The sequence below is a fragment of the Botryllus schlosseri genome, chromosome 2 (genome assembly GCF_051294905.1).
Source record: "Botryllus schlosseri isolate E-star chromosome 2, Bs_hap1, whole genome shotgun sequence".
NCBI classification, from domain to species: domain Eukaryota; kingdom Metazoa; phylum Chordata; class Ascidiacea; order Stolidobranchia; family Styelidae; genus Botryllus; species Botryllus schlosseri.
In genome coordinates this window covers 9,207,782-9,235,433 of record NC_137237.1, presented here as the reverse complement: position 1 = coordinate 9,235,433, position 27,652 = coordinate 9,207,782, and the positions used below count along the sequence as shown (strand labels likewise).

The following is a 27,652-nucleotide window of genomic DNA, read 5'->3' as shown; positions in this document are numbered from 1 at the left end:
TCAGGATCGATACGACCGTTTCATGTGAGTTGTTGCAACACTACTAGAGGAAATGGAATACAGCAGACCCGGACTCTACTCGGGCCTATAACAAGATTGGGAATATAATGTGAGTTATAGCTATATTTTCATTCTTAAATATGTATAATATTAGGCGAAAAACGGATCTACGGCCACCTTTTCCGGAAAAGCAGGTCAATATCAACAAAAACCGTCAGTAAATTCTCACCTATCCGGGTGTGTCTTTTATAGATAATGCCGAAGCGCGGATATCAACGATTTGCATTTTTGCTGCAGTCACCATAGGCTTTGTGCGAACTGGTTTTGTTGTATTTTTGTGGTTTGTTTACGTTTAATTTTGGCTCTTGCACTCCGTACAATGTCGGAAGTTGATGAAGGTACTACCGAAAACAATGTGTCTGAGGATAAATTGACAGAAGACCCGCCATCGCTTGTACAAGATCATGCTGAAGCTACTATTCCAGAAGCATCTGGTGATAATGATAATTGCAATGACGCACCGGTAGAGATGGACACTATGCCGATAACAGAAGACGATACACATCAGGAGCAGGAGGAAGCAACTCCAGATCTGAAAAAAGAGTCCGATTCCAAATCGGCCGATGATAACGCGGTAGCAAGAGCCGAATTTAAGTCAATTTCCAATAGTGATATATTGCAAGCAAATGAAGACTCTCGGTCGTCTATACAGAGTGTAACATCATCAAGGAGCATAGACCCAATTCTAAAACAAGGCAGCTTGTAAGTATTCTAGTGTTTTCAAGACAGTCTTTATGAGAAAGATATTTTAATTTTTACCTTTACCTTGCAGGTTTTCTTCAATATCAGCATCCAATCTCATTGAATATCAATGGCCAATTGAAAGCACTTCTTCGGAATATTACATGATACAAGAGCAGATCAGTAGTTTCCTTGGTGTCACCTCATTTAAGAGGAAATATCCAGGTACAAATTTATTCAAATTTTCAGTGATTATTGTGAGATATGCTGTTTGCTTTGACGTGCACCCCTAGCTCGGCCCTTCCAAGTCATCATGTTACAGTGTAGTATACGATAGAGATACTGCGGCACATACTCGTACATTAGTATGCACCCTTTATTGTTGTTTTTGTCTACTACATTGCCAACGACCAGACTCGAAACAGTAGTTGTTGTCAGGATTACCAGTGAACTCTACCCTTGGTGAATTCGGCCTCACAAACTCGGCCATCGGGAAATTTTGTAATAAAGTGTATTAACAACTATTAATATGAATTATTAAACTACTAATATTATTATTATCAAGTGATTGGTCAATCTCAGATAGGGGAGAATTACGTGCTGTGGTAGATCTCGCAGTGCGAGAGCCTGATATCGAAGACTGCACCACGCACACTACTGGTTCACCATGATTGGTTACTGGAATAAATCGAATGTAAAAAACATGGAAAGTCAATGACCGATTTTGCAGCTTCGTTCCGCTTCGCTGAGGCTGTATTCGGAATAATTTTGCGGCAGCGACTAGAATTTCTGGCAATTCAAAAGTTATCTTCCAGAGGTCAGAATTTACTGAATCTGGTCTTGATCAAAAGCTACTGTCGCACTGATTCCGAAAATATAAATGAAAATATGGTCCTCTTTTCTGACTTCCAAAATATGGTAACCCTAGATATTATGGTTGGGGGATATTCATGTCAGGGCACCCTAATCTTGGGATACCATAACCCTAACTTGGACCCTAACCCACCACCAACCCTAATATCCCCCTCCTCCAACCCTAATATCCCCCTCCCCCAACCCTTATGTCCCTCCTCCCCTAACCCTAATCTTGGGATACCTTGACCCAAACTTTGACCCTAACCCACCACCAACCCTAATACCTCACCCCAACCTACAGTTGCAATAACGAGCAGACCACGCGTGGTTAATATGTGAGCGTCGCGTTCTCTCCCGCGCTTACGCAATCCGTGATCACGTGATCTTATCACGCCGTGACTGCGTGATCTACGCATGCCCTGACCTCCGTACAATATTGACAAATCACTTGATAATAATATAATTAGTTTAGCCTAATAATTCATATTAATAGTTGTTAATACGCTTTAATACAAAATTTCCCGAGGGCCGAATTCACCGAGGGCCGAGTGTGTGAGGCCGAAGTAACCGAGGGCCGAGTTCACTGGCAACCGTTGTCAGCAATTAGTTGCGCGTGACAGAGTGGATTTGGGGGCAACGTAAAACAGAACTCTCTGTTTAATAACCTGATTATTCTATGCAGAAACGCTCTCGTCACACAGGATTTATTTCTGAAAATGAACCGAGATTCCATAGGGGTTTCTTGCTTAGAATTATTTAGGTAATTAAACCGAAAATTTGGCGTGACATTGCTACCAATTCCACTCTGGGTCAGCGACACAAGCTATTTTATGCTGGGAATGATGTGATTCTTATTGACATGCACCTATTCTGCAATGATAGATATCGATCGTCATAAACTTGGACCACAAGAACTCAATCATCTGATGTTGAAAATGCTTGTCAGTGAAGTACAAGTAACTCTCGGTAAGTAGGCTGGTCAGTGGTCGTTGTTTTTGTTAGAAGATATAATTATACGTAGATTGTATTATACCTGAGATTTGTTTTCAATACCTAATATTTTAATTTGAATATCCCTTTGTGCTGTGTGAAAGTAATAATGTATTTCGCGCAATGTTTTTATTAGGTTTGACAGCTGTTAAAAGCCGAGATGTTTGGGATTTGATGATGAGAGAGTATCCGGAAAAATTCAACGAATACCTTGCTGCACAAGATGAAAAAAAGAAAGAGAATATTAGAGGGAGACATCAGCAATATACTGCAGTGAGTACGCAGCTTCTAACCTGTCGATATTTTTACTATATCAATCAAAATATTCAGGTTTATTTCAATACGAATATATCATCCAATTAGAGATTGATGTTCTGTACCTCCAGGAAACTCTTCATCTATCAAATCATTTAATGTTGATCACGGTAATTCTATTGACCAACGCCTGGATACATTTTGCTATTCCACTATTATAGGGACCTAAACCCCAAATGCTGGGCATTTCACTATCTTTAGATTTGTGTGTGACTATGAAATTTGTTTTCCTAGCATGTCCCTGATTTTGAAAATATAGGAATTTCTAAGCTATTTCACTTTCATTTGTCGAGCAATGCCAGGGATATCTAATCTAGACCAATAATTTGGCATCACAAGGCTTTGGAGCCCGGCTTTCAATTTGGTGAATGTCATTTAACACGGTGCATACTTAACAATCTAGCCATCGGTCGAAAAATCGCAATTGCCAAACTACATGAAGAAGGCTATGAAGCAGGTTTCCGATTTCAACGCCAGACTCAACCGACGTCGGAAAGAGGAATACGCCGTTTATTACGATATGCAGACCAACGTAGGTTTCAAAATGTAACAGACAATGATGATTGTAGGAACGCTATTCCTCGATTCAACGGTTCTTCCAGGTTCTTCAACTGCCTAAAATCAGACGTAAAAAGCTCCACCCGGACCTCACAAGACCAAGTCTCTATCCATGCTCTCTCATACCTGGTCAATTTCAGGAGTACTGCCAAAAGTGAGTTGGTTGGTGTAGGAAACCATTTTCTGTTGAAATGTGTTACCAGCTGAATACAATGTGTGAGTGCAGTGTGTGGTACTTCAAAAATGCTACTCTCACCAGTATTTTGTTATTTTCAATGCCTTAATTACTGTCGTACAGGTATACTTCGGATGAACTGGGGTATTTCCCTCTCAATACAGCGATTCACGGCCCGCCTGCGCCAACTCCCGACGAAATCAGTGAATTGATGCAATATTCCGGCTCTGAAAGTGAATCGGTATGCAATGCATTCATATGACTTCATTTACAATTGAAATTGAACAAATATTTTCTGTGTTCATGGCATTTCCTTCTACGTCTATTCAATTACTTTACAAACGTCATGTGACATTAAAAATTCAAGTCATGATTGTATTTAGGAAGAAGAGGAGGTGATGGAGACTGACGCAATTGCAAGCAAATCAGAGCGATACCCTGTAAATGAGCAGGACCGTGAAGAGAGTACGGAGAAAGGTAACTTATGCAAAATTTGTTTTCCAAAATCTAGGTTTGATTCGGAAATTGCGGATTACGAGCCATTACGTAATTGTTGCAGAATTATCGCACATAGCTGAGCATTTTGATGTAGGCTTGTTCCAGGGTTGTAACCAAGTCTCAAGTCAATCTAACCTCTATAGTGTTGACTCGAGACAAGTCCATTCATTTGTAATTCGCCACCGAGTCGAGTACGAGTCCAAGTCAGCGAGCAGAGGGTCGAGTCCGAGTTGTGGTATTATGACTCTAGTCCGATTCCAAGTCAGTTTCGAGTTGAAGTATTGTTGAAACCACTTTTTATAACTCCATTTGGTGATATCAAATGGTTCGCATTTAGAATATACCAACTTTCATCACTTTCAACCGGTTATGGTCCCATTTTCAAGTACCAGTACCAATAGCCGAAATACCAACAACGTGGTTACTTTACTATTCTTCGAAATAACAATGAAATGTCAACATGGCCGTCTGAAACTCGAGTCGTGCGCAATGACTCGAGTCCAAGTCGAGTCGATACACAGAACATAGATTAACTCTAATCATTTCCGTATTTTGGGAAAATGACTCGAGTCAAGTCAAGTCATCAGAAAATCGTGACTCAAGTCGAGTCATTACAACCTTGGCTTGCACGCTTGTAGTCTTGTAGCTTGATGGTCTTTGAATTCTCGTATTGAGACTGTTCTAAGAGTGTGCATACCCAATTAGCATTGCCCAGGCGTCATTACATTCAATCCTTTGGTTCAGAAAGCCACGAGGAAGTGACTCGAAGCTCGAGTCCATCCAAAATCGAAGAATCGGAAATCAACGAAGAAAGCTCAAATTCCACTGATACTATTTCCAACAAAGATCAGAGTGTGGCAGGTTCGGAACAGGCCAGCAACTCTGCTCCTACTAAAGAAGAACTGATGCAAAACTACATCGAGGTGCGAACATTCGCTATTGCAACAATTATCGTATATCATTCCTTTCCGCTCTACGGTCAATTCTATTGATAAATGATTACTATTTTTGTCATTTCCCTATTCTCAATCGACTGTAGATCCTGTTTTTATTACAATAGGATCCTGATAAACCAATGTGTGGGATTTGTCTTCACGATGAAACGTCAAATAAGAAGGGAGAGCCGGAGGATCTAATCAGCTGCTCGCAGTGTGATAATTACGGTAAGATGGGTTTTTGTGTCGTTTGTGTTGGTGTAGCGAAAACCCGTAGACAGATACTGTACCTATAGTCTACATATCTGAAGAGTCACTTAATTGAGTAGAGTCAATAGTAATACTCAGCAGTCAAGATTTAGCGGATTTTTTCTGTGGTTTTGTGTTATTAGTCAACCGTGACTTAACTGAGTTGACTAAAACTCGATAAATGCCCACTATTGTGGTATCAATATCGTAGTCATGGTAGCTTTGCAACGAAACCAAGTGCAGTATTTCTTGCTTGATAACTGGTGAGATTTGATCCGTAAATCTGAGTAGGTCACATTTCCTCGGCTAAGCCACTACTAGTCGGTTAGTGGACTGTTATCGGTACAATTGAGAAGCCCTGCATCACAGTGGCATCTTCAGAGTAGTAGCAGTGCGATTACAATACGTTTTCCGCAACCTTTTCATATTTGCGGGATTCGTTGCGCTAAGTCACATTTTTTCAGGTCATCCGTCTTGCTTGGACATGAGCAAAGAGCTGGTGTCGGTGATTGTGACCTACAACTGGCAGTGCCTCGAATGTAAGACCTGCACTTATTGCAACAAGCCGCACCACGAGGACAAGATGATGTTCTGCGACAGATGCGATCGGGGGTATCACACGTTTTGCGTCGGCCTGCGCAACTTACCGTCAGGTACTACTTATTTGCGTTTTTAAACGCTGTTTTGAGTTTCCGAAGCAGCCTCATTTTTTTGTGTTTTGTGATCCAAGTCAAGGAGTCTAGTGACGAGCCTATAGGAGGCGAGGAAAATACATGAGTGAAGACACTTTAATTATTTTGTTCCTTCTCTTGCAAGAAAAATAACCGCGAGCCCAAGTTTTGTGTCAACTTTGTTTAACTGTAATTGAATTATATTTTACTTTTCGAGGTTGTTGACGATTGGATATTGACAGAGGTGGTCAGCAACCGCGTACCACTTTTTCGAAAGATTCGTGTAGGTCTGCGTACTTGCAACATCTGAGTCAGTGGTTCTCAACCGGGGGTCCGCGCCGCCTCAAAATAGTTTAACATCAAAATTGCATTTTCCTAAATTCGGAAAATCACGAGGCTGTTTCGCTTCATTACTAGTAAAACTCCGGAGCTCACATCAACAGAATGGCCGCCTGAGATAATATCGTACTGCGCAGACTCATTTTATTGCTAATTTGCCAATAGCCGAAACACAATCATTTTGCTGAATAGAGATGTTTTGTTGGGGATTGTGGAAAAAAAAGTTGGATGAGTGAGGTCAATCGTGATGATTTCGAAATTGTTACAAAATGCATTTTCTCCTGTGATATACATAACCCTTTTTTCCACAATAACTTCAAGATAAGCTGCTAGATAGAAATGTCCAGGCTTGATGTCATATGTCCATTAAAAAATTTGCTTGTCAATTTTGGTGCCATATTTGTTGCGATCATACCCAAATATGTCGTCGTAAGCGTTATCCTTCATTAGTACACTCGCCACCACCTATATTTGTGGAAATGGATTTTGGTATCGTTCATATCGAATGGAAGGCACAGATTTTCAAGACACGATCACATATTTCAAGAAATGCAGTTGCTGAATTTACTTTAAAATAATAGAAGTCAACCCAATTCCAACATGAATTGTATGGTCGTATTTACAAGACAAGCCGTTTTGCTGCTGTTTATGACCAGGCCTACAGTTATCATTTTCACAAGACAGATGACGATTGCACGATGATTGAATTAAATTTGAACTAAAACTCAGTGAGGGTCCGTGACGGTCCGAAAGGGGTCCGCGAAGACAAAAAGGTTGAGAACCAGTGATCTAAGTGGTTATATTTTCATACTACTTCCACTTCTACTTGACAGAAGTGGAAAGTAGGTTTGGAATAAGGCTGCATCTCTTCAATGCGTGAAATCATCACTTGAAATAGCCATCGCAGTAACTGCTGCACAGATTTATGAGATCTTACTTGTTTGTAGCTTCATTACTCCTTCCATTAGTTGCCCAGGTGCATTGCACAATTTCCAAAGTATCCACCACCATCGATCAACTGCGAAATGTACGTGAAACCGCGGCCAAATATACTTTTTGAAACTACCAACTTGATTACATTTTATAACCTTTCATTTTCTACTCCCACATGATGTCCTTGAAATTGCTACTTCTACTTGAGTAGCAGCGCTAATTACTTTAAAGAGTAGCAGCTTTAGTTTGACTACCTCCGGATCTATATCATCTTTATCAATCTGATTTTGACTGATTATTATGAGTTATGACGGTCTTGTTTTGTGTTTTTATTTTCGAATTTCCACAACCAGGTTTATGGATGTGTCCGCAATGCACGCGGTCCGACCCGGACTTCGCCAAGAAAGGCGCCGGACGCAGGCCGGGCCCGAGGAAGCGTCAACTTCCCCGCGCGCCCACACTAAACCCGGACGGCACGCCGAAACCGAAACGAAAGCGCAGAACGAAAAAGGAGATGGAGGAGGCCCGCGAAAAGGAGAGACTATTAAGAGAAGAGCGGGAGAGAGAGATAGAAAAGTCGCTACGGAAACTGGAGAGGAAAGCCGAAAAGAAAGAGAGGAAGAGATTGAGACGGCTGAAGAAGGAGCAAGAGCTGGCGGCTGCCATTGTGCGCGGCGAAATAACTCGAAACGATGATGACTATCCGTCAGCGAACCAAGATGACAGTAACGCAGACTCCACGTCGGACGTGAAAGGGAATGAAAAAGATGTTGTTGCTAAAGAGTTGGATGTGCCAAAAGTAGAATCGAAGTCGACTAACGAGGGTAGTGATCATGAAGACGAACAAGATTCGCTTGATAACAAGTGTGACGACCACAAAGAATGTGTTACAAGCAAAGAAACAGATGCCAATCTTTCGGAAAGCGCATCATGAAAGTATAGCGGGTGATAGGGATGGCAAAGAGATTACTGCCGGTCTTTTGATCGATTTCAGATTTCCGTAAATCAGATTGGCTAGATGCCAGTCGACTATCTGTGTGTTTGTCGTTATCAACTTTTAGCTGATCGATAGCGTATCGATGATGTTGTTCCGAAGGCATTCCGTATGATGTAATGGGGAGATCGATCTATGGGAAGAGGGGTCGCTCCATATGCAGTGTTTTATAATTTAAGGATCCTCTCGAGCTAATAAATACGCATGTTTGTATTCGCGCACTGGATCAATGATATTACTCCAATACACAATATTGTGAAGGATCTGAGAGGTGCTGAAATAAGTAGTTTGGGATGAGCCGTTGGTAGACATTTCTTAGCTGCTCTGCTAGTGACAGTTTTATACTTGTGAGATGCGTCTTCGTAACTAGTGACTAATGGCGATAAATATTGCTGCAATGTTTGAAACAGTGAAGTGACTGTGTGTGTACCTATCCAAATGATACTTTCCTGACAAATCTGTGACGTTGGTACTTCTGACTGATCAAATTGCAATAACTCACCATAAAATGTAATGTGAAGAATCGATTTTTTCTCAAATAGGTACTCAGTGGGTACCCATGCATCCTGACTAAACGGTTAATTGCTTCATACGTTTATTGCAAAGTATCCAAAATAAATAAAAGTGAAGCTTCCCTAAAATAGCAGTGATATGTTTTATTCGGTCTTCTTGTCCTTATCCGCTTTGCCAGCTTCTATTTTCTCTAGGCTGGCTTTCAACTCTTTAGAACGAGCTTTCAAGCGTTCCTTATTGACCGATTGAGGCAGCACCTTGATTTTCGCTTCAAGTTCAGTGATGGTTTCCGTGTAACCCAGAGTGTTGTGGAATACCTGGATGTGCCTGAATATTTTTTCACAAACGTAGTTTAGAAGAGTTAATCAAATTGGCTAATTGCCTGCGTCACCTGTCTCCTGATGACGATAGGTATCGGCCGCTGATATCAAACATCAGGGCAGACACATACTCGGTATGTACGCCCTCGAATTCATCGCTTTTTTCACCTGAGAGACGTCAATAGAAGTGAATCTGGAAACTGTGAAGCTAACCTATATACATTACCCGTCCGAGTTGAAAATAACATTATGTTATTGAACATTGCAACAGCCCCGACCTTCCCGTCTGGCGACAAGGCACAGTGGCAAAAATCGTCAGAAAATGGACGACCGGCCACTTCCAGCTCTCCGGAATTCTCTAGACATGGCTCTTGTCCTTTCTGGTACTCTACTCGAGTGTCAAAATACCTCCACATTCCATCTTTTGAAACGGTGAGCATCCTACACAAAGAGATGATAAAAGAATTGATGTGTGTAGAATGGTGTCAAGTGTTGATGTATCAGTGTTGGGATGGCTCAAGTCAAATTTTTGTATAACTTGACTTGACTCGAGTCACTTTGCAAAGATGACTTGACTTTGCGCTTCAAAAATGCGGATTGACTCATGACTCGGAGCAAAATTTTCAAGTCATCAAGTAAACGGTATCTATGAAGTCACTGTATTTTGTATATGTTCGCGATACGCCTATGTCACTTGTGAGAGTAACCAGTCATTCAGTGATCCTCCATTGTTACTTCAAAAAATAAATTGACCATGACGAAATTATCACAGCTTACGTTGTCGTAGTAGCAGATTAATCTCATAGCAACTTTTCTCCGTTTCTTAGACAGCCCAGTGCTTACATTGAGCAGTGATCATCTTTACCGACCCTCTTGTATGACTTAAATCGAGCAAATATAGTTTATGCGTTCATTTTCTCACGGATGTGTAGATGGGTAGTGTATTGTAACATATCAATTTGTTACAACTTCTCGAGGCTTCGTATTCGATCCTTTTGGCTGATAATAACAGACTGTAGCGTGTAGCTATGCAGTTACTCACATATTCTTTTTGCAGTTCTACGTGTGCGTGAGCGATACGCCTTTTTTACCTTTCTATTTGATTCAAGATATATGGCCAATTATTCCGTCTTTCACACAGCTAGCAAAATGTAATGACTCTGAATCGTCACTGATAGTTCGAAAATTCAATTTGACTGGAATTGTTACTTGACTCGGGTCACCTTTGAAAATCGATTGACTAGACTCGAGTCAAAATGTTGTGCAATGACTCGAGATGACTCATGACTCGAAGGTAGTGAGTTGATCCCAACACTGTAATGTATACCTTGAAGAGTCATTGTTGAAAGCAAAAGACCATACGGATGCATTGTGGCCTTTGAGATCAAAAGCACGATTCACTTGTTTGAAGTCGCCAGTCCTGGTAAATGCCACCTCCCAAACCTTCACATCAGGTGCCCAACCGGAAGCAGCAATAAATCTGGACGAAAACATAAGTAATTTAAAAAATAGTTTTCAACACTAAATATATAACTTACCGCCCGCAAGGGGATACAGCAGCAAAGTAATTTTGTCCTAAATTGGTGTTGATATTGTTGAGCACTTCACCTCTCAAATCATACACAGTGATTGACGTGTCTTTGTATGACGTCATAATAAAAGATCCTCCCTCGGCGGTGGTCCCGATGCCAATGCTGAGGAGTTCTTGCCTGACAGCATAACGTTAGTATACTAATTTAATTTTGGTAATGTTTACTAATTTTAGTTACTTGTGATTTCCTTTAAAATCTTTCTCTAACGGTGTGCATGCAAACACCCCTTCGCTTTTTGACAGTTTGAAGACCCGGATTGTATTCGCTCGTGCCAAGCCCGCGATAATAGCCCTGCACACAATTGATATATGAATTGGCCTTCAAATAATTTTGATACAAAATAAACAACTTAGTTGGACAAACAAAGATCATTAGCAGTGATTCCATTCACAGGACTTGATCTGTTCAGTGATGTTATATGACTTGCCTGGAATCAGGGCTAAACTGGACATGTTTTGCATGATCCAGCTCCACGTTCACCCTCACACATTTATTCCCGGACCCAAATTCCTTCACGCTCCAAAAGCGCAGAGTCCGATCGTCAGATGTGCTGACCAAGTATTTGCCGTTGATACTGAAATTCAGGCCTAGCACATTTCCTCCATGACCCTAGAAAAAAAAACAGACAGGAAATTAACTGTTAATATCATATCCAAACTTGTTAATCAACGCTACCTTCAATGTTGTAAGCAGGCGATCGTGAGTGAAAACCTTTTTAGAAGCTTTGAAATTTCCGTGAGCAATTTTTTTTGACTTGCCATTGTTTTTCTTGTCAATTTCTGCAGGGTCTGTGAATTGCATTAATATTTTATACTCTTTATGAACGCGTCTAAAACGCAACACCAGCACTGCTTGAAAGAAAAGAGAGGTTTTAGGTCTGTCACTCATATATTACTTACTTGTTTGCTGTTCATTCTCTTCCTTATCATCACTAGAGCTATTGCTCAAGTAGGAAATGGCCATGTATATAATCGAAAATGCTCCAATGATCAAACTCACTAGCAGTGGCGAGCTCAATTCAATACCCTGCAACTCCATGTTGCTGAAAAATATTCTTGAATATAAAGCTGATAGCTGCAAGAATATTGGAAAAGGAAATGTCAAAAACTGGTAGTTATTGTAAAACCTAACACAGTCAGTATAAGTACAAGGGCTCTAGCGAATAGCCAAGTGGAATACTCATTTCGTTAAATCAATAATGCAAAATTGCCAGCAAAGGCATAAGATTACTCGCATGCTTCACTGTTGTATGGGTTGCCAGTAAACTCGCCCCAAAGTAAATTCGGCCCAGGCAAATTCGGCCATTACATCAGTAAATTCGGCCCACCGAGAATATTGTATTATAATGTATTACCAACCGTTAACATGAATTAATTACATAATTATACTATTATTAAGTGATTTGGATGTCAGGGTATGCGTAGATCGCGTAATCACGGGAGATAGCGCGGATATTCACGGGGACCGAATTTACCGACGGCCGAATTCACCGGTCAATTCTGCCCTCGGAGAATTTTTTATAAAAATGTATTACCAACTATTAACGTGAATTAATTTCATAATTATATTATTATCAAGTGATTTGGAAAACAGGGTATGCGTATAAATATATATATGTATACTATATATATATGCCGATGTTTACGGGGCCGAATTTACCGACAGCCGAATTCAATCGGTATATTCGGCCCTCGCAGAACATTGTGTGAAATTGTATTACGAACTAATAATGTGTATTATATTACAAAATTATAATATTATCAAGTGATTTGGAGGTTAGGGGTTAGGTTCAGGGTTAGGATTAGGGTTAGGTTAGGATTAGGGTTAGGTGAGGATTAGGGTTAGGTTAGGATTAGGGTTAGGTTAGGATTAGGGTTAGGTTAGAATTAGGGTTAGGTTAGGTTAGGTTAGGATTAGGGTTAGGATTAGGGTTAGATTAGGGTTAGGTTAGGATTAGGGTTAGGGTTCAGGTTAGATAATGGTATTGTAACTGTTGTTGTTACCCTGGCCGAATTTACCGAGGGCCGAATTCACCGACGGCCAAAGTGACCGAGGGCCGAATTCGACGGGCCGAATTTACTTTGGGGCGAGTTTACTGGCAACCGTTGTATGTATTTATAAAATTGATTTCAAAACAGATAGACCCTACTAACTGGTAGCGCACCAGGTGTATATATCACCTCGTCGAGTAGCACAGCGGATATATTTCTAATTCAACTTTATATACAAATTGGCTATAATAGAATTCTTTTGATTGGGAAATCTATCTTATTACGATCAACAACTCCATTATGTATAGGAACAAGCCCAAATAATGCTACTAAGAGTCTCGAAACGCTAACTGTCACCTTTGTAAAAGGACGTTTCATTACTTGTAAGAAATGGTTTATAAAGGCTACGACTTTACTTGCACACAATCATTTAATGTTCTTCGAGCATGAGATAACTTGAATATTTGAATACTACAAAATGATAACAGTTCGGGTCGAATCCCTTGAGCGATATGAGGTTATCCGACATGATTATTTGACTGATACTGACGATAAGATCATTTTATCTTAGTTAGTTGATCATTTGCCACGCATGAACGAGAATCCGGAAGTAGAAGGTGACGCGTTGAAGAGCCGTCAATACAAAACTAGACGATCAACTTGGCGATTTAATTCGTTTTCACGGTGCCAAATGTACTCAATTTGATTTGAAAAACAAAATTTGAAAGCTAACTCATAGCAGCGCGGATCTCAATCCCTCTCCACACCGAACCTTTATCCGCGGTATATTTTCTTTGATGTGGCGCGATGGATAAAAAAGCGAGAATCTCATCAGCTCGTAAGAAGCTGGAAAACTTCAGACGGAAACGGGAGGTGAAAGCACCACCTGCTAAAGAAAACGAAGTTCAAATGGTAACCAATCATCAACAAAGTACTGAACTCACAAGCAATGGTCATGGCATCATTGCTACTTCAGCTGCAAATGACAATTTGCAAGCACCACGTTCTGGTAGCACTGGTAGTAGTGCAGAATCCATAATGCAAGTTTCGTCCACTTTGAATGGACTGATTGCTGAAGTTGAAAGCTTGACAGAAAACGGTACTGGTTTGTACTTCAGTGGCGCAACTAAAACCCTATCGGAACAATCCAACTCATCGGAAAACATCCCTGCGCTTCTTGATGATACGATGAAGGATTTACAAAGAAGAGATGATACTATAAAGGATTTACAAAGCAGAAATGTTGAATTGATGGAAAGACTTGGTGCTGTTGAAGTTGAACGGAAGCAATTGAGAGCGCAATATCAGCAATTATCAGAATATGTGTCGACGTTGTCACAGAAAAACGCAGAATCAGATACAGCGCATTCCCAACTTGAAGCACAGAAACAAACCATTGAAATACTAGTCTCGGAAAAGCAGGATTTGCAGCGCCGTCTCAACGATGTACAAATGAAGGCTCAGTCAGAAAATGCCGAACAAATGGTATTGCAAGAGACGCTTCAAAGCTATAAGAAGCAGATTGATGCATGTGTAGCAGAAATCGGCCAACAAAAACACTTGATAACAACTTTGCAATCAACCATCGAACCATTAAAGACTGAACACGAGAGTTACCGAGAAGAATCCATGAAACTAGCGCAGTTGCTCGAAAGAGAAAAACTTCAAACGTCTGAATTAAGTATGAAATTGAATATGCGCGAGTCTGAGTTAAATCAAGTAGTTGTGTCACACAGTGACTTGCAAGAGAAACTGAACATGGCCGAAGTGCTTCTTCAGCAGTATTCCACGAGGAAAGATGAAATGTCCGACACGGCACGGCTGGAAGCGGAAAACAGGCATTTGTCTCATGATCTGCAAAACCTGCATCTTGCGCTGGAAAAGTTGGCAGATGAGAGAGACCATATAATCAAACAACACACCGATTCGAAAAGGGATTGGGAAAACCACATACAGGATTTACAATCGCAAATTCTGACTTTGCAAGAAGCTTTAGAAAAATGTATACAGGTTCCTGAACCAGGGGAGGAATCTAATAATCCGGAAATCGTACAGCCCGAGGATGTACCGCAGCCTGAAGCAACAATCACCACTACCGATAGCTCATGTCAAACTGATGATATTTTTGACGAAGCTGTATTGGCACTTACTAACAATAACAGACAGTTATCACAGATGCTGCAAGAAAGAGAAATGCAGATTCACCGATTGGAAAATGAATTGCATGAATCTAAATCTGTGATTCAAGATCATGAAAGTCTTCTGGACACTTCACGTAACGATAAAGTCACGATTTCCCGAGCGCTGTCTCAAAACAAGCAATTGAAAGAGCAGCTCGAAGAAATACAAAACATGTTTATTACTATAAGCAATGATAAAATGGACTTGGCCACACAACTTAGTACTCTTGAAGCTGTGAATAGGAATTTGAGTCATCGTTTGAAAGAATTAACAGACACGCTACATGTTACAAAACTTGAACTTGCAAACGATAAGAATAAATTATCTGTATTAGAAGATAGTGAACGCCATATTCATATGACGCAAACTCAAACTAATGGACCCTATGCGCTTCACCAGACGGAAAATGTCACCATTCCTCATGTTGCTCCCACAAACGTAATGGAAAATGAGTCGGATGTACTAAAAGATGCAAAATATCAGGATGATGAAAATGAAGTGCCTTCACCAGATTGGAGTGTCGTCAATCTTGTAGATGTCGAATCTAACGTGCCTGAAATTGGTAAAAGTGTTGGTTCTGAAAACGAGATGATTGGAATTCCAGGACCTGAAACTGTTATTCAAAATGAGATTGATGATCCGATCATTGTAGACAATGTTAATGAATCAAACACAGACAACGGAATGATTTCATATCCAGAACCGATCTCTGATAGTAAAGCCTCCGAGCCTGTTTCAGCCGATCCAAAAATGATGGAGATGTTGCAGCAAAAGTTTACGTCAGTCATGCAAGAGCGTGCTGACTTGATGAACCGCGTCGAAATGTTGGAACATGCGAATACGCAACTTCAAAACGAATGCGACACTATCGGAGAATACATCACTTTGTATCACAATCAAAGGCAACTACTGAAGCAGAGACACCATGAAAAGGACGCGTATATATCGTCTATTATACAAGAAAGGGAAGAAATGAGAGGTAAAGTGGAACAATTGCAAACCTTAGTTGGCACAGTCCTTAAATCCGGCTTATCAACTCCTTCGAAACTGCAAAATGGCGACGATGAACTCGGTTCGAGCAAAGAATCTCTAATTAGTGACCCCGATGTCACTTTACCACAACCGGGTTTGGTTCCAAAGACTGAGTCCGGCGATTCGAGTCAGTCCACTGTAACTCAAGTTCACCATCCAAAGCACATTCAAAATGAAGCGGACAACCTCGCAGCGCAGCAGATTTTGAATTTGTTGCACCAGATGCAGAAGCCCGCAGAGCCTCCTTCTCCGACGTCTTCAAGACCGAGCGGTTTTTGTATGCATTACATCGGACCGTACACTGCTATTTAACGGCGCTTGTAGCGTAGCCTAGACTATCATTTCATATTCACACTAAGTTTAATGCTGTTTGAAATATATTATATTTATTTGTGGGTTCAAACCCGCTTCTCTTTATTGCCTCACCGATGCAAACTTTATTTTGAGATACCCTTCTTCTCTAGTATATTACTAAATGTGCGGCAACTCTGACTAGTATGTGTGTGTTCATTGTTCATTCCTTATGGTGCATGAGAAAAACATTCATTTCCTCATTAGCGTAATCTTTTGGCCTTAGATAGCGTACCCAGTGGATTGATCCACATGGTTCTCTTTACTGCAAAATTTGGTCTTTTGGTCTCAGAAAATGTGAATGTGAATGGTATCTCAGATTCAATGTGAGGAAACCCGGTGTTATTATCCTCTCTCCTGAGCTTAAGTATTGCAGTATCCCTTGATATGAAGGTATTCAGACATTCATGTTCCGGTACCATTTTCATGCTTGTACCAGTTGTACGAATATATGATTTACCTCTCCTCTGTTTCGTATATGGAGCATGGTACTTGGGTACCTTTTTAATGAAAAGCCTATAGTACTAATTTGCAATCAACACAACACGTCAAGAAGTAAGCGTACCAACTAAGGGAGGTTGAGTTGAGAAAAATCAATGCTGTGTATATGTATGTATATTTGTACATGTATGTATGTATGTAGGCAGGATGTGTAACAGCTTTACAGAGATTTGTGCAGAGGTGGTAAAAGTCGAATGTGCTGTCTTTCAAAACTACTCGATTAAGTAGTTTTAAAACGCAGCCATAAATTCGCTCTCAGGGATCATTAGGGCTGGGCAAAATCGAGTACCTGAGTGATTCGATTCTGAATCACGTAATATGCTTCGGGTATCACTCATTATGATGTCATAGCAGAATGTTATACGTCAAAGTTCAAATATGTGAGGTTTATGCGACCACAAAGAATATAATGCCTGTTATCCATCTCATAAATGATACTTAGGTATTTTTTCGACCATATCGATTTTAGTGAATATGCTATGGGATAATCATGACTTCGGAAATGTGCTACGTCCAGTGCTTTGTACGTTATGTTTCGTATGCTATGATACCGCCAATCAAGGCCTCAGTGAAGATTAGTATCGAAACTATGATTCTCGTTGATAAATTAACTTTCACTGGCGAGTAGTGTACAATTTCGGTACAATCGGAACAATCAAAGGCCATAAATTCTGCAATTGGCAAACACTGGTTGGATAATCCCGCCTGTGCGAAAAATTATCGAGACGACAGATTTCGCATACTCGGAAAGGGTCGCTCACACTTTCATTTGTGTGCCTTGGAGTCGACTTTTATCAAAATACACCAGCCAAGGCTGTGTCAACGAAAAGATTTCGTGTATCATCTAAAAATAGTACATTGAACGCTCTCGTATTCGACATTTCGTGCTGGTGACGTCATATTTTGTGTTACGATTGTTGATATACGCTGTTCTTTCGAATTCTCTACTAGTTGCGGACGATTACCCCTGACGAGTGTCAGCCGAAAATATTCGGGTTCATTTCAATATGAATATACTATTCAATTGTATATTGAAGTTCTGTACCTCAAAGAAGCTGTTCAATTTCGGTACTCGAAAAAATCGTCTTTTACTATTCGACTCAAATCATTAAAATTATTACTCGAATCATTGTGCCCAGCCCTAATCATCATAAGCTCGAAATTGGCATCTGCGAACGGTGCAGAGAGCTGGGTTTGTGTTCCTGTACTCTAGGGCTGGGCACAATGATTCGAGTACTCGAATCTGAATCGAGTAGAAATTTTGATGAGTCGAGTAGTAAAAGACGATTTTTCCGAGGACTGAAATTATACGCTCCTCGCCACTGGAAATTAATATATCAACGAGAATTATAGTTTCGATTCTAATTTTCACTGTCGAAGCCTTGCAACCTTGATTGGCCGTAGCGTAGCATACGAAACATATAGTACAAAGCTACGAACGTTACTGGAAATAGCATATTTTCGAAGTCATTATCATCCCGCAACATTGTCATCAAGTGCAATGAAATCAGTATGGTCAGAAAACTATTAAAATATATTTAATGTGACGGATAACATGCATTATATTCTTTGTGGTCGCATAAAAGGCACATATTTGAACTTTGACGTATTCCATTCAGTTATGACGTCATAATGAGTGATACTCGATTACTCGACTCGACTCGAAGCATATCACGTGATTCAGAATCGAATCACTCAGGTACTCGATTTTGCCCAGCCCTACAATAGTATATATACACCCTATGCTAGGCTTACCATATTTCGGAAATGAAAAAAGAGGACACTTTTTCAGAAATTTCAGACATGCAAAACTGGAGAAGAATTCTCAAAAACCGGTAAATTTTTTCCCACTTCATGATCGGTTGACTAAAAAAAAAAAAAAAAAAGGTCATCACTTCCGCTCAGAGCTCAAAATCACGTTTTTCACTCCACATTGCCAGGTGGATGACTAAAAAAAAGGTCTTCTTTTCGCTCAGAGCTGAAATCACCGCTTTTCCCTCCGAAATACCCGCCGGAGCTTCACTTCTGCGCTAATTTGCGGCATATCACTAGCAATTTTCTCTAAATCTGACCTAAATTTTCAAAAAAGAGGACAAAATCTCAAAAAAGAGGACAAAAGGGCGTCCTCCGAGGACACTTTCAAAAAAGTCAAAAAAGAGGACAAATCCTCTTAAAAGAGGACGTATGGTAAGCCTACCCTATGCCATTTTCAAAAGCATAAGGATTCGACCGCATCATGTGATATGCAAACGCGATAGCTATGCTATAGAACAGTGGTCCTTTACACCATTTTTTCACTCCAGTGCCCCTTTCAGAATATGTGACGGTATGTAGCCTGCAATTGTACATGGCGCACTCCTTCGTATTATAAGAGCCATACTTGATCAGATGATGGGCGATACGGATAGATTGTTTCGGGTACTGCACTATAACGCTTTGCGCGATTAGAAGGCGATTGAAAATATCGTAAATCGTACAATTACAAACGTTTTGCTGAGCTCTATTTACTGTGATGAAACTTATTGTCATATGAGCGACTACGGTTTCAACCAGCACGGAACCGCTACATAAATTATATTATTAACCGAGACTTTCGTGAAAATTGGTCTCTCCCATAATATATTTCGCGCAAGGCGTGACGAAAATTCTGGACTCCCCTCGAAATTAGACTATATTGATTTCTCCGTCTTGGTCTCTCTCTCTCTTACATAATAATACTTCTACTTGACAAACTGTAAACAGCGAAAAGTAGCCTACCCTAAGTTACTCAATATATTTATTCGTGTAAATGGCCTAGCTACTCCAAGTACTTTACATCGCCTATAGAGGCCCTGGTTGGGTCTGATTTAAAAGACACATTCCTATATTTTCATTGTTTCGCATCTTGAGGTGTAGCCTAGTCATGCGAAAAAATTGGGGAAGCGAGTGGCGCAGTTGGTTAAGCGCCAGCGTCACGACGGCAGTGATTCGAATCCCGGTTCGGACTAACTTCTACGTGTCGGAGGTTATATGGGCTCCTCATCACTGACCTCACTGCAGTCGCAGTGACCTATAAATAGCCCAGTCACAGTCGGCCGAACTACAAGTCGGCAGCAAAAGAGACAATGATGAAGCGCGCGTGATAGAGAGAGACTGCCTGAAGAGAGTGCCTGAGAGAGTGCAAGAACATTGAAGACACGGAGTAATGCATTCCTTGTACTGTACAAATTGTAATGCCGTGGAGCACAAAGCCTTAAACAGGCTATAAGCCCCACTGTTGTGAATCATAATGATAATAATAATGATACTGTGAAAACATTATTGATATACTGAAGGAAATACAGAACTACTTAGGTACTTCGGAAAAATAGAAGTAGGCTACTTCGTTATGGCCATCTCTGGATTTGTCTTCGGGTTGGTACTCAAACTTGAGTGACTTTACCTGCTATATATTAGTTTTGACAAAGCGCGTTGGCACGTAAAAGTTAAGATTAAGTAGTCAAGGGGTCACCAACGCGGTGCCTGCGAGCCACCGCAATAGCCCGCGAGAACCAAATGATTCGCCCGCGGTCGCAGCAGCAAATATTGAACTGAGTGATTTGAAATTCGAAGCGGAAAAGGTTTTCATAAGAGCAGCAGTTGAGCATACAAACGCAGTTTTCGACCGGACCTTGCACGTCTTCGCCCACCCTGAGACTTAACGGGAATCTATAGTTAATATATTCGACGAGTCTCGACGCGGAGATTGGGGCGCAGTGCGGCAACGAAACTGCGAGCCAGGAGACACTGGTGTGAGTCACGGTCGGTAAGTGAGTTTTCTGTTAATGGTATCGGACGAAAACCCTGCCTAGAGCTCTGAATGTCTAAGAGAAGAAATCCAACTAAGCACGGATAAACGGATGGACTGCGGTACGGTAGCCCGTCGCATCAATCAGCACCTACGAAGTAGCTCCTAGTTTCAAAAAGGTTGGTGACCCCTGAAGTAGAGTAGCCTATATGCCGGACCTGTAGTGTGGTACATCATCTCGCCGGATATCCGACAGTCGTCGAGCATCTTCACATCATTCAAATCGAAATACGAGCAATTTCTACTGAAGACCTCAAGATTACCGGGCCATAATTCGACTTTTAGCGACCTCGCCTGCCCACACATGCAGCATTCATTTTGTAGCTTCCTTCCTTTCTTAAATCTCTTGGGCATGCCCCTTATTTACATGCTGTAGGCCAAGAAGAGTCACATCCAGTCGCTAAAAACAAAAATTGTCACGGAGCTATGGTCTGTTCCAGAGGTGGACAAAGTAGACAAGAAAGCTACTCAAGATAGAAGTAGAAGTAGCGACGAAAAAATCTACTCCAGTACCAATAGAAGTAATAAGCTACATTTAAAAGCAACCAAAAACTACTTGAGGAAGAAGTAGAACTGACTGACTTCAAATCGAATCTACTCAAATATGTAGTTGTGAACTGAAAACGATCGTAGTTCGTTCGCATGGACTGTCAAAAGCTGCAAATTGAGCTATGCCGAAGGTGTAGAGAGCTTGATTTATACATGTATCCCAGGAGGTATCAATCTTCAACAGAATAGTCTAAGCATTCGTCCGCATCACTGGATGCAAATGATAGTATTGATATGCAGAGGTGGTCAGTAACGAAGTACTTCTACTTTTTAGAAGTACTCAAGTAGTTTCCCTCTACTTCTGGTACTTACTCAAGTATATCTGACTTTCTCTACTTCTACTTCTACTTCGTAATATTTTGTGATCTACTTACTTACTTTTCGCTATTTTCAGTTTGTCAAGTAGAAGTAGTTTAACTCCCAATACGAAAGATAGCCTGAGGAATTTCGGGGCTGTTTTCACGGAGTACCAACATATAATATTCATAAAAGTCAAGTAAAGCCCAGAAATTTTGTTTCGCTTCGCGCACAGTAGTTATGGAGTGACAACTATGTTTTCACGAAAGTATCAGTGAATATAATTTAGGTACCGGATTGCTTGGTTCCGCTCACACCGCATTGTCGCCCATATAAAATATTTCATCACAGTAAATATGGCCCACCATAACGTTTGAAACGATACCGTTTTGCAGTCTAGCAATCACCTATCATATCGTAATCTAGCAGCCAATGACGTGTCCTGCTAATCTGGAAAATCTGGCTTTTTTAACGTCACCTTTGAAGCTTTATGGACAAAAGACATGAGATATATTTTCCGCTTTTTAGAGGTGATATTTGTATTTCACTTTCAATTCCGAGTATCATGCTTTGAGTTCCAATTACTTTCAGTTCCTTTTTTCTGCAGGACATACATGTTGAAGCATAAAAGCAAGTGTAGTAATGCCCCTATTTTCCGAAAATAAAGTTACACTAAAAATTTTACGATCCACAATATTTGTTATTACCGTATACTAATCGCGCAGAGTGTTGAAACCGTATCCGATACAACTTCTCCGTATTGCTCTTCGCCCAAACTTGGGGCCTTATAATATGGGTTAGGGTGCCATGCCATGATGTTCTCTAAAACGGAGTTCTCTAGTAACAAAGGGTTAGTATCGTATTTAAGAATGCCTATTATGTTGAAAATGGATTCCTCTTGGGATGCATCAATACGAATCAAGCTTTCTGCATGCACCTTCCCATAGGTCAATTTGCAGATTTTAACAGTCCATGCGAACGAATTGAGACTGTTTTCAAAACTACTTACTTGAGTAGATTTAAAGTCAGTCAATTCTACTTCAACTTCAAGTAGTTTCAGGTGGCTTATTGAACAATTACTTCTACTCGTACTTGAGTAGATTTTTTCGTCGCTACTTCTACTTCTACTTGAGTAGCTTTCTTGGCTACTTTGACCACCTTTGTTGATATGGAAATGCGATACTAACCCTTGATTAACACGAACAAAGCAGAAAATATAGGCTATTTAATATTGTTGTCCAGAAAGTTTCAACAGTCGTATACTAAAACGGTCTAACGCTCAAAAAAGTCAAGAGTCCACTTTTCCAGATTAGGAGATGCCATGGGCTGTTGGATTACGACATGATAGGAAATTGCTGGATTGTAGTAGTTTCAAACGTTATGCTGAGCCGTATTTATCATCATCATCATCATTGGTTTATTAGCAATTTTATCAGTTCAATACACCACAAAAATGCGATACAATGAAAAGACAGGAAGATGTCGAAGCGACAAGGAGTAGTCTATGGAATCTGACACCCACCTTGGCCTAGGCGATGTAAAGAGGAGGCATGCACACTGAATGAAAGTAAAGAAGATAGTATAGAAAAAGAATGCGACAAGAAATAGGGCGGCATGTCATGGGAAGCGAGATCGATAGGTCAGTCGTGGTCCGGTAATCTTGAGGATGGACTGTATTTATTTAGTAGTAATTGCTTGTATTTCGACTTGAATGTGGACATGCTCGTCGACTGTCGGATGGACGGCGGGATGAAATATTTGATATGGGCGACAATGCGCACAAGTAGCCTACTGCACACGCACGTCAACGAAGATCAACAATTGCCATATGATCAGGACGGAATACAAGAAAATGCATTGCTCTATCAAGTATGCCAGACCCCAACTGTGGAACAGCATCTCGCCTGTTATCCGAAATACAAGCAACTTCTTCTAAATAAATACTAGTCAGCCTTCAAGATTACCGAACCACGACCTAACATCGATCGCGCCTTCCGCCACATGCCACATCATTTGGTCGCTTGCCTTTTATATTCTCTGCTTTACTTTTCATTCAGTGTGCGTGCCATCTTCTCTACTTCGCCTAGGCCAAGGTGGGTGTCTGATCTCAAAGACTACTCCAAGTCGTTTCGGCACCTTCCTATCTTTTCATTGTATCGCAATTTTGTTGTGTTTTGGAATGATTAAAATATTAATACTGATACTGCGGTGTGAACGGAACCACGCCACCCGCCACCTAAATGATATTCACCGATACTTTCGTGAAAACATATTTGTCACTCGATATCTACTGTGCGCGAAGCACGACGAAAATTCTGGGCTTCATGAAAGTTAAATGTTGGTACTCCGTGAAAACCAGGGATATCTAAAACGTTTTTTAGATATCTCTGGTGAAAACAGACCCGAAATTCCTCAGGCTATATTTCTGATTGGAGGATTAAGCTACTACTACTTGACAAACTGAAGTAAGTAAGTAAGTAGATCACAAAATATTGTGAAGTAGAAGTAGCGGAGGATTAGATATACTTGAGTAAGTAGTGCAAGTAGCGGAAACTACTTGAGTACTTCGAAAAGGTAGAAGTACTCCGTTACCGACCACCTCTGGCCTGTTGTAACTTGGACACTTCATGCCGCGCTGGTTCCTTCTAATACTCTTTATTCCAATCGAAATCATAGTATGGTATCTTCTGCTGGGGAGCTACCAGACAAGTGTTAGCGCACTCAAGCCACTGCAAAAACTTCAACATCAGATCCTAGACATCATAGCCAGGGCATCAATGCATGGAGCCAGGTTGTGCGTCAAACAAATCACTGTTCAAAAGATTCCGTGTCCTAAACATAAAAGATATGCGGAAACTAGAAATTGCCTTCTTTACCTGGGTACCAAAAGTGCATAAGCACAACACAACACACGCGCGTTCTCGTCGTTCAGGTAGGCTATCATATGATCCACGCGAAAGATCACCGCTCCATCAAATATGCCGGACTTAATGTGGAACAGTATCTCGCCTGCTATCCGCCAGTTGCCGAGCATTCAAGTCGATATACAATCATGCAAGTTTTACTGAATGAATACTAGTCGACCCTCTACTTCACGGGACCACGACCTGACATACCGATCTCGCCTGTCGTCACATATAGCCTACCAGCTCATTTTGTTGCTCGTCCTTTTTGCTTTCAGCGTGCATGCCTCCTCTTTACATCGCCTAGGCCAAAAATCTAGAATTATTCGCTTCTCCATTCTTTGGCCTATAGCCAGTGGTTCACAACTCAACCTCAACGTGGGCGAGGCGATATCGCCCCCCAGTGGGCGATTTTGAGAAACAATGGGTGAAGATGCCGAAGGGGGCAACTTGGGGGCGACAGGGTGCGAAAATGTTAGAACATGCAGTGAGATATATTTAATTAACACGGTCAAAAATGCACGTGAAGGCAGAGTGTTCTGCATGTGACGCGAAAAATAAGGTCAACTCAACAGAATCAAAGCGCATAAGTACAACACGCGCACGTCGACGTCGTCCAAATATCATATGATCGACTGAAAAGATCATCGCTCTATCAAATATGCCGGACCTGACATGTGGAACAGTATCCCGCAGGCCATCCGACAGACGACGAGCATGTCCGCACATTCAAATCGAAATGCAAGCAATTTCTACTAAATGAATACTAGTCCGCCCTCAAGATTACCTGACCATGACCTGACCTATCGATCTCGCCTCCCGTGACATGTCATCCCTTTTTTTGTCGCCTGCTTTCTTTTATACTATCTTCTTTTACTTTTCATTCTGTGTGCATGCCTCCTCTTTACATCGCCTCGAGGCCAAGGTGGGTGTCTGATTCCAAAGACTACTCCAAGTCGTTTCGAAACCTTCCTATCTTATTGTCATTGTATCGCATTTTCGTGGTGTAATGAACTGATAAAAATTGCAAATAAACCGAACCGAACCAAGTAAGTAGACGTGAAAACCGGTTTTCTGAGCATCTACCACCCCGGAAAATGGCCTTGTTTAGTAAATCACCAGCGATCAGATAAAATTTGCATCAGATTAAGAGAGAGAGATATGATATATTCTTTTTCGCCTGCACCATCGAGATGCTTTGACGACGGAGTTGCGATACGGCCCCATGAGGTCACCTAGTCTCCGCCCCCGTTTTTTTCTCCTCCATGCTATTCGTGATTGCTGAGCGCCGAGTCTTTGGTATGACCCGGCCGGGGATCGAACCCACGACCTACCGCTCGAGAAGCCGGACGCATAACCATTACACTATCTCGCTCTCTGAAGTAGTCCTATAGCTATAATAGCAGTTGGTCACTACTTCAAGCCAGTGTTGGGATGACTCGAGTCATGACTTGACTCGAGTCAGACTCGAGTCACCTTTTTCGTATGACTTGACTTGACTCGAGTCACTTAGCTAAAATGACTTGACTTGACTTGACTCGGCGTATCAGAAATGTGGATTGACTCGTGACTCGGAGCAAAATGAACGAGTCAATTTCAAGTCATCAACTAATCGGTGTCGATAAAAATCTCTCTCTTTTGCATATGGTCAGATTGTTCGCAAAACGCTGGTGTAGCCCGTGAGAGCGACCAATCATTCAATGATCGTGCGTTTTACCGAGCCTCAATTGTTCTCTCACAAATAAATTGACCGCAAACGAAGTGAACGAAGCTTACAGCTTAGGTTGTCGTAAACTAGTAGCCTAGTAAAGTAATTTAATAGCAGAATGTCTATTTCTGTCCCCTTACCTTAACCAAACCTCATGTTTTATTGATTTGAAATTGAATTCGAATATAGTTTATATAGTCCTCAACCGTTGGCGCGGGCTCGAATTGTATCATATCAATTCCTAAATGGGTAGTGTATTGCATCTTATCAATTCGTTCTCAACTCTCTATTTTGGCTGGGAACTATAAACTGAGGCTATGCAATTAGTTACGTAGTTTTACAGCTCTACGCATTTGTGAGCGATACAGTGCCTTCTTGTGTGTATATTTACCTCTATATCCGTTCATCGGTTCAGAATCAATGACCACTCAATCTGTATTTCAGACAGCTAGTAAAATGCAATGACGTAATCATGCCTCATACATTGAAAGGGCAACTTGACTTGAATTGTGACTTGACTCGTGACTTGACTTGACTTAACTCTACTTGACTCGAGTCACCTCCAAAAATCGAGTGACTTATTGACTTGACTCGAGTCACCTTCGAAAATCGATTGACTTGACTTGACTCGAGTCAAAATGTGCAATGACTCGAAATGACTCGGGACTCGAAGGTAGTGACTTGATCCCAACACTGCTTCAAGCATCAACTGGAGAGGGAGAGCAGTACGAGTCGTATTTGAAATCGCTGGCTTATCGTATTTGGGTCAGGTCTAGGCAAGGATGACCCAGCAGAAGAATAATGAAATGAGTGCTGAGAACTGAATACAGACTGAGCACCACAAGTAGCCTTCACCAGTGGCGTAGTCAGGGAGGGGCGAAAGGAGCGATCGCCCCCCCAAAAAAAGAAAAAAAAATTTTGGAAAATTTTCTTAAAATCAATAAATATTACAGTACTTTGGGGCAGATGAATGCAACCTAAAAATTTTCTTAGCGCTTCGCGCGATTTAGAGTCCATAGATGTCTTGATTTTATCGGTTTACTGAAAAAAAAAATCCGAAAATAATCATAATTCAGTTTAGATGCATTTTCAATTTTTCGTAAATTAACATATATTATAGAGTATTTTTTTGGAAATTTATGCAACTTTTTCAAAAAATTTTCGCGCTATACGCGATTTCCAGTTGCCAAATATCTTGATTTTTGGGTACTTTTCCCCCAAGAAAAAATACGCAACATTTATAGAAATGGGCATGTCGGCATTGGCCATAACCGCGCCACGATTTGGCAAGACATATAAAGTTTTAGGCCATGTAACATGCGACTCGGGAAGTGTACCAGAACGATCGGCAGCGAGAAAACCTTGGCCGAAAAGTACTGCCCTATGCTGACCGAAAACTACGTTTTATATACAAAATACATATAGGTTTATTGTTCACAGGCGCCTAAATGACTGGCGCCGAATGTTCCTGCCTTGGCAATCAGAACCACACAAGACAAATACCATCGCGCAGGGAAAAATTATATGCAGAGAAGAAAAACCAATTTGAAATCGTGTCCGTCTTTTAGTTTAGTAGCCTACGTTTGGGCGATTCCATATTTTCTGATATAGCAGACAGGAGGTCACAAAATAACA

The 27,652-nt window shown here is 41.0% G+C and overlaps 3 protein-coding genes across 3 annotated transcripts; 2 read left to right on the top strand and 1 right to left on the bottom strand.

Annotated features, from left to right (window-relative positions):
* Positions 1-277: 277 nt before the first annotated feature.
* LOC145433371 (PHD finger protein 10-like) lies at positions 278-8,516 on the top strand. The gene is made up of 12 exons (XM_080310453.1): positions 278-762; positions 833-966; positions 2,479-2,562; positions 2,723-2,859; positions 3,305-3,433; positions 3,504-3,613; positions 3,758-3,875; positions 4,018-4,111; positions 4,877-5,055; positions 5,193-5,295; positions 5,781-5,969; positions 7,613-8,516. The coding sequence occupies exons 1-12, from the start codon at positions 380-382 to the stop codon at positions 8,191-8,193; spliced, it is 2,241 nt and encodes a 746-aa protein (XP_080166579.1). The 5' UTR covers positions 278-379; the 3' UTR covers positions 8,194-8,516.
* Positions 8,517-8,831: 315 nt separating this feature from the next.
* On the bottom strand, positions 8,832-11,782 carry LOC145433373 (transducin beta-like protein 2). The gene is made up of 9 exons (XM_080310457.1): positions 11,578-11,782; positions 11,354-11,466; positions 11,106-11,287; positions 10,856-10,969; positions 10,625-10,795; positions 10,414-10,566; positions 9,313-9,527; positions 9,158-9,254; positions 8,832-9,093 (listed from the first exon to the last, which is right to left on the bottom strand). Exons 1-9 carry the CDS (start codon positions 11,714-11,716, stop codon positions 8,910-8,912), a joined length of 1,368 nt encoding a protein of 455 aa, XP_080166583.1. The 5' UTR covers positions 11,717-11,782; the 3' UTR covers positions 8,832-8,909.
* Positions 11,783-13,141: 1,359 nt separating this feature from the next.
* On the top strand, positions 13,142-16,699 carry LOC145433370 (golgin subfamily A member 2-like). The gene has a single exon (XM_080310452.1). It carries the CDS (start codon positions 13,477-13,479, stop codon positions 16,192-16,194), a length of 2,718 nt encoding a protein of 905 aa, XP_080166578.1. The 5' UTR covers positions 13,142-13,476; the 3' UTR covers positions 16,195-16,699.
* The last annotated feature ends 10,953 nt before the right edge of the window (positions 16,700-27,652 follow it).

Excerpts from the sequence above, each read along its gene's own strand:
- LOC145433373 (XM_080310457.1), bottom strand. The coding sequence starts at position 11,716 with ATGGAGTTGCAGGGTATTGAATTGAGCTCGCCACTGCTAGTGAGTTTG. Across the intron at positions 10,970-11,105 it reads CAGTTTAGCCCTGATTCCAG|GGCTATTATCGCGGGCTTGG; the intron begins GCAAGTCATATA and ends AATTGTGTGCAG. Across the intron at positions 9,255-9,312 it reads GTTATTTTCAACTCGGACGG|GTGAAAAAAGCGATGAATTC; the intron begins GTAATGTATATA and ends GACGTCTCTCAG.
- LOC145433371 (XM_080310453.1), top strand. The coding sequence starts at position 380 with ATGTCGGAAGTTGATGAAGGTACTACCGAAAACAATGTGTCTGAGGAT. Across the intron at positions 967-2,478 it reads ATTTAAGAGGAAATATCCAG|ATATCGATCGTCATAAACTT; the intron begins GTACAAATTTAT and ends CTGCAATGATAG. Across the intron at positions 3,614-3,757 it reads TTTCAGGAGTACTGCCAAAA|GTATACTTCGGATGAACTGG; the intron begins GTGAGTTGGTTG and ends ACTGTCGTACAG.
- LOC145433370 (XM_080310452.1), top strand. The coding sequence starts at position 13,477 with ATGGATAAAAAAGCGAGAATCTCATCAGCTCGTAAGAAGCTGGAAAAC.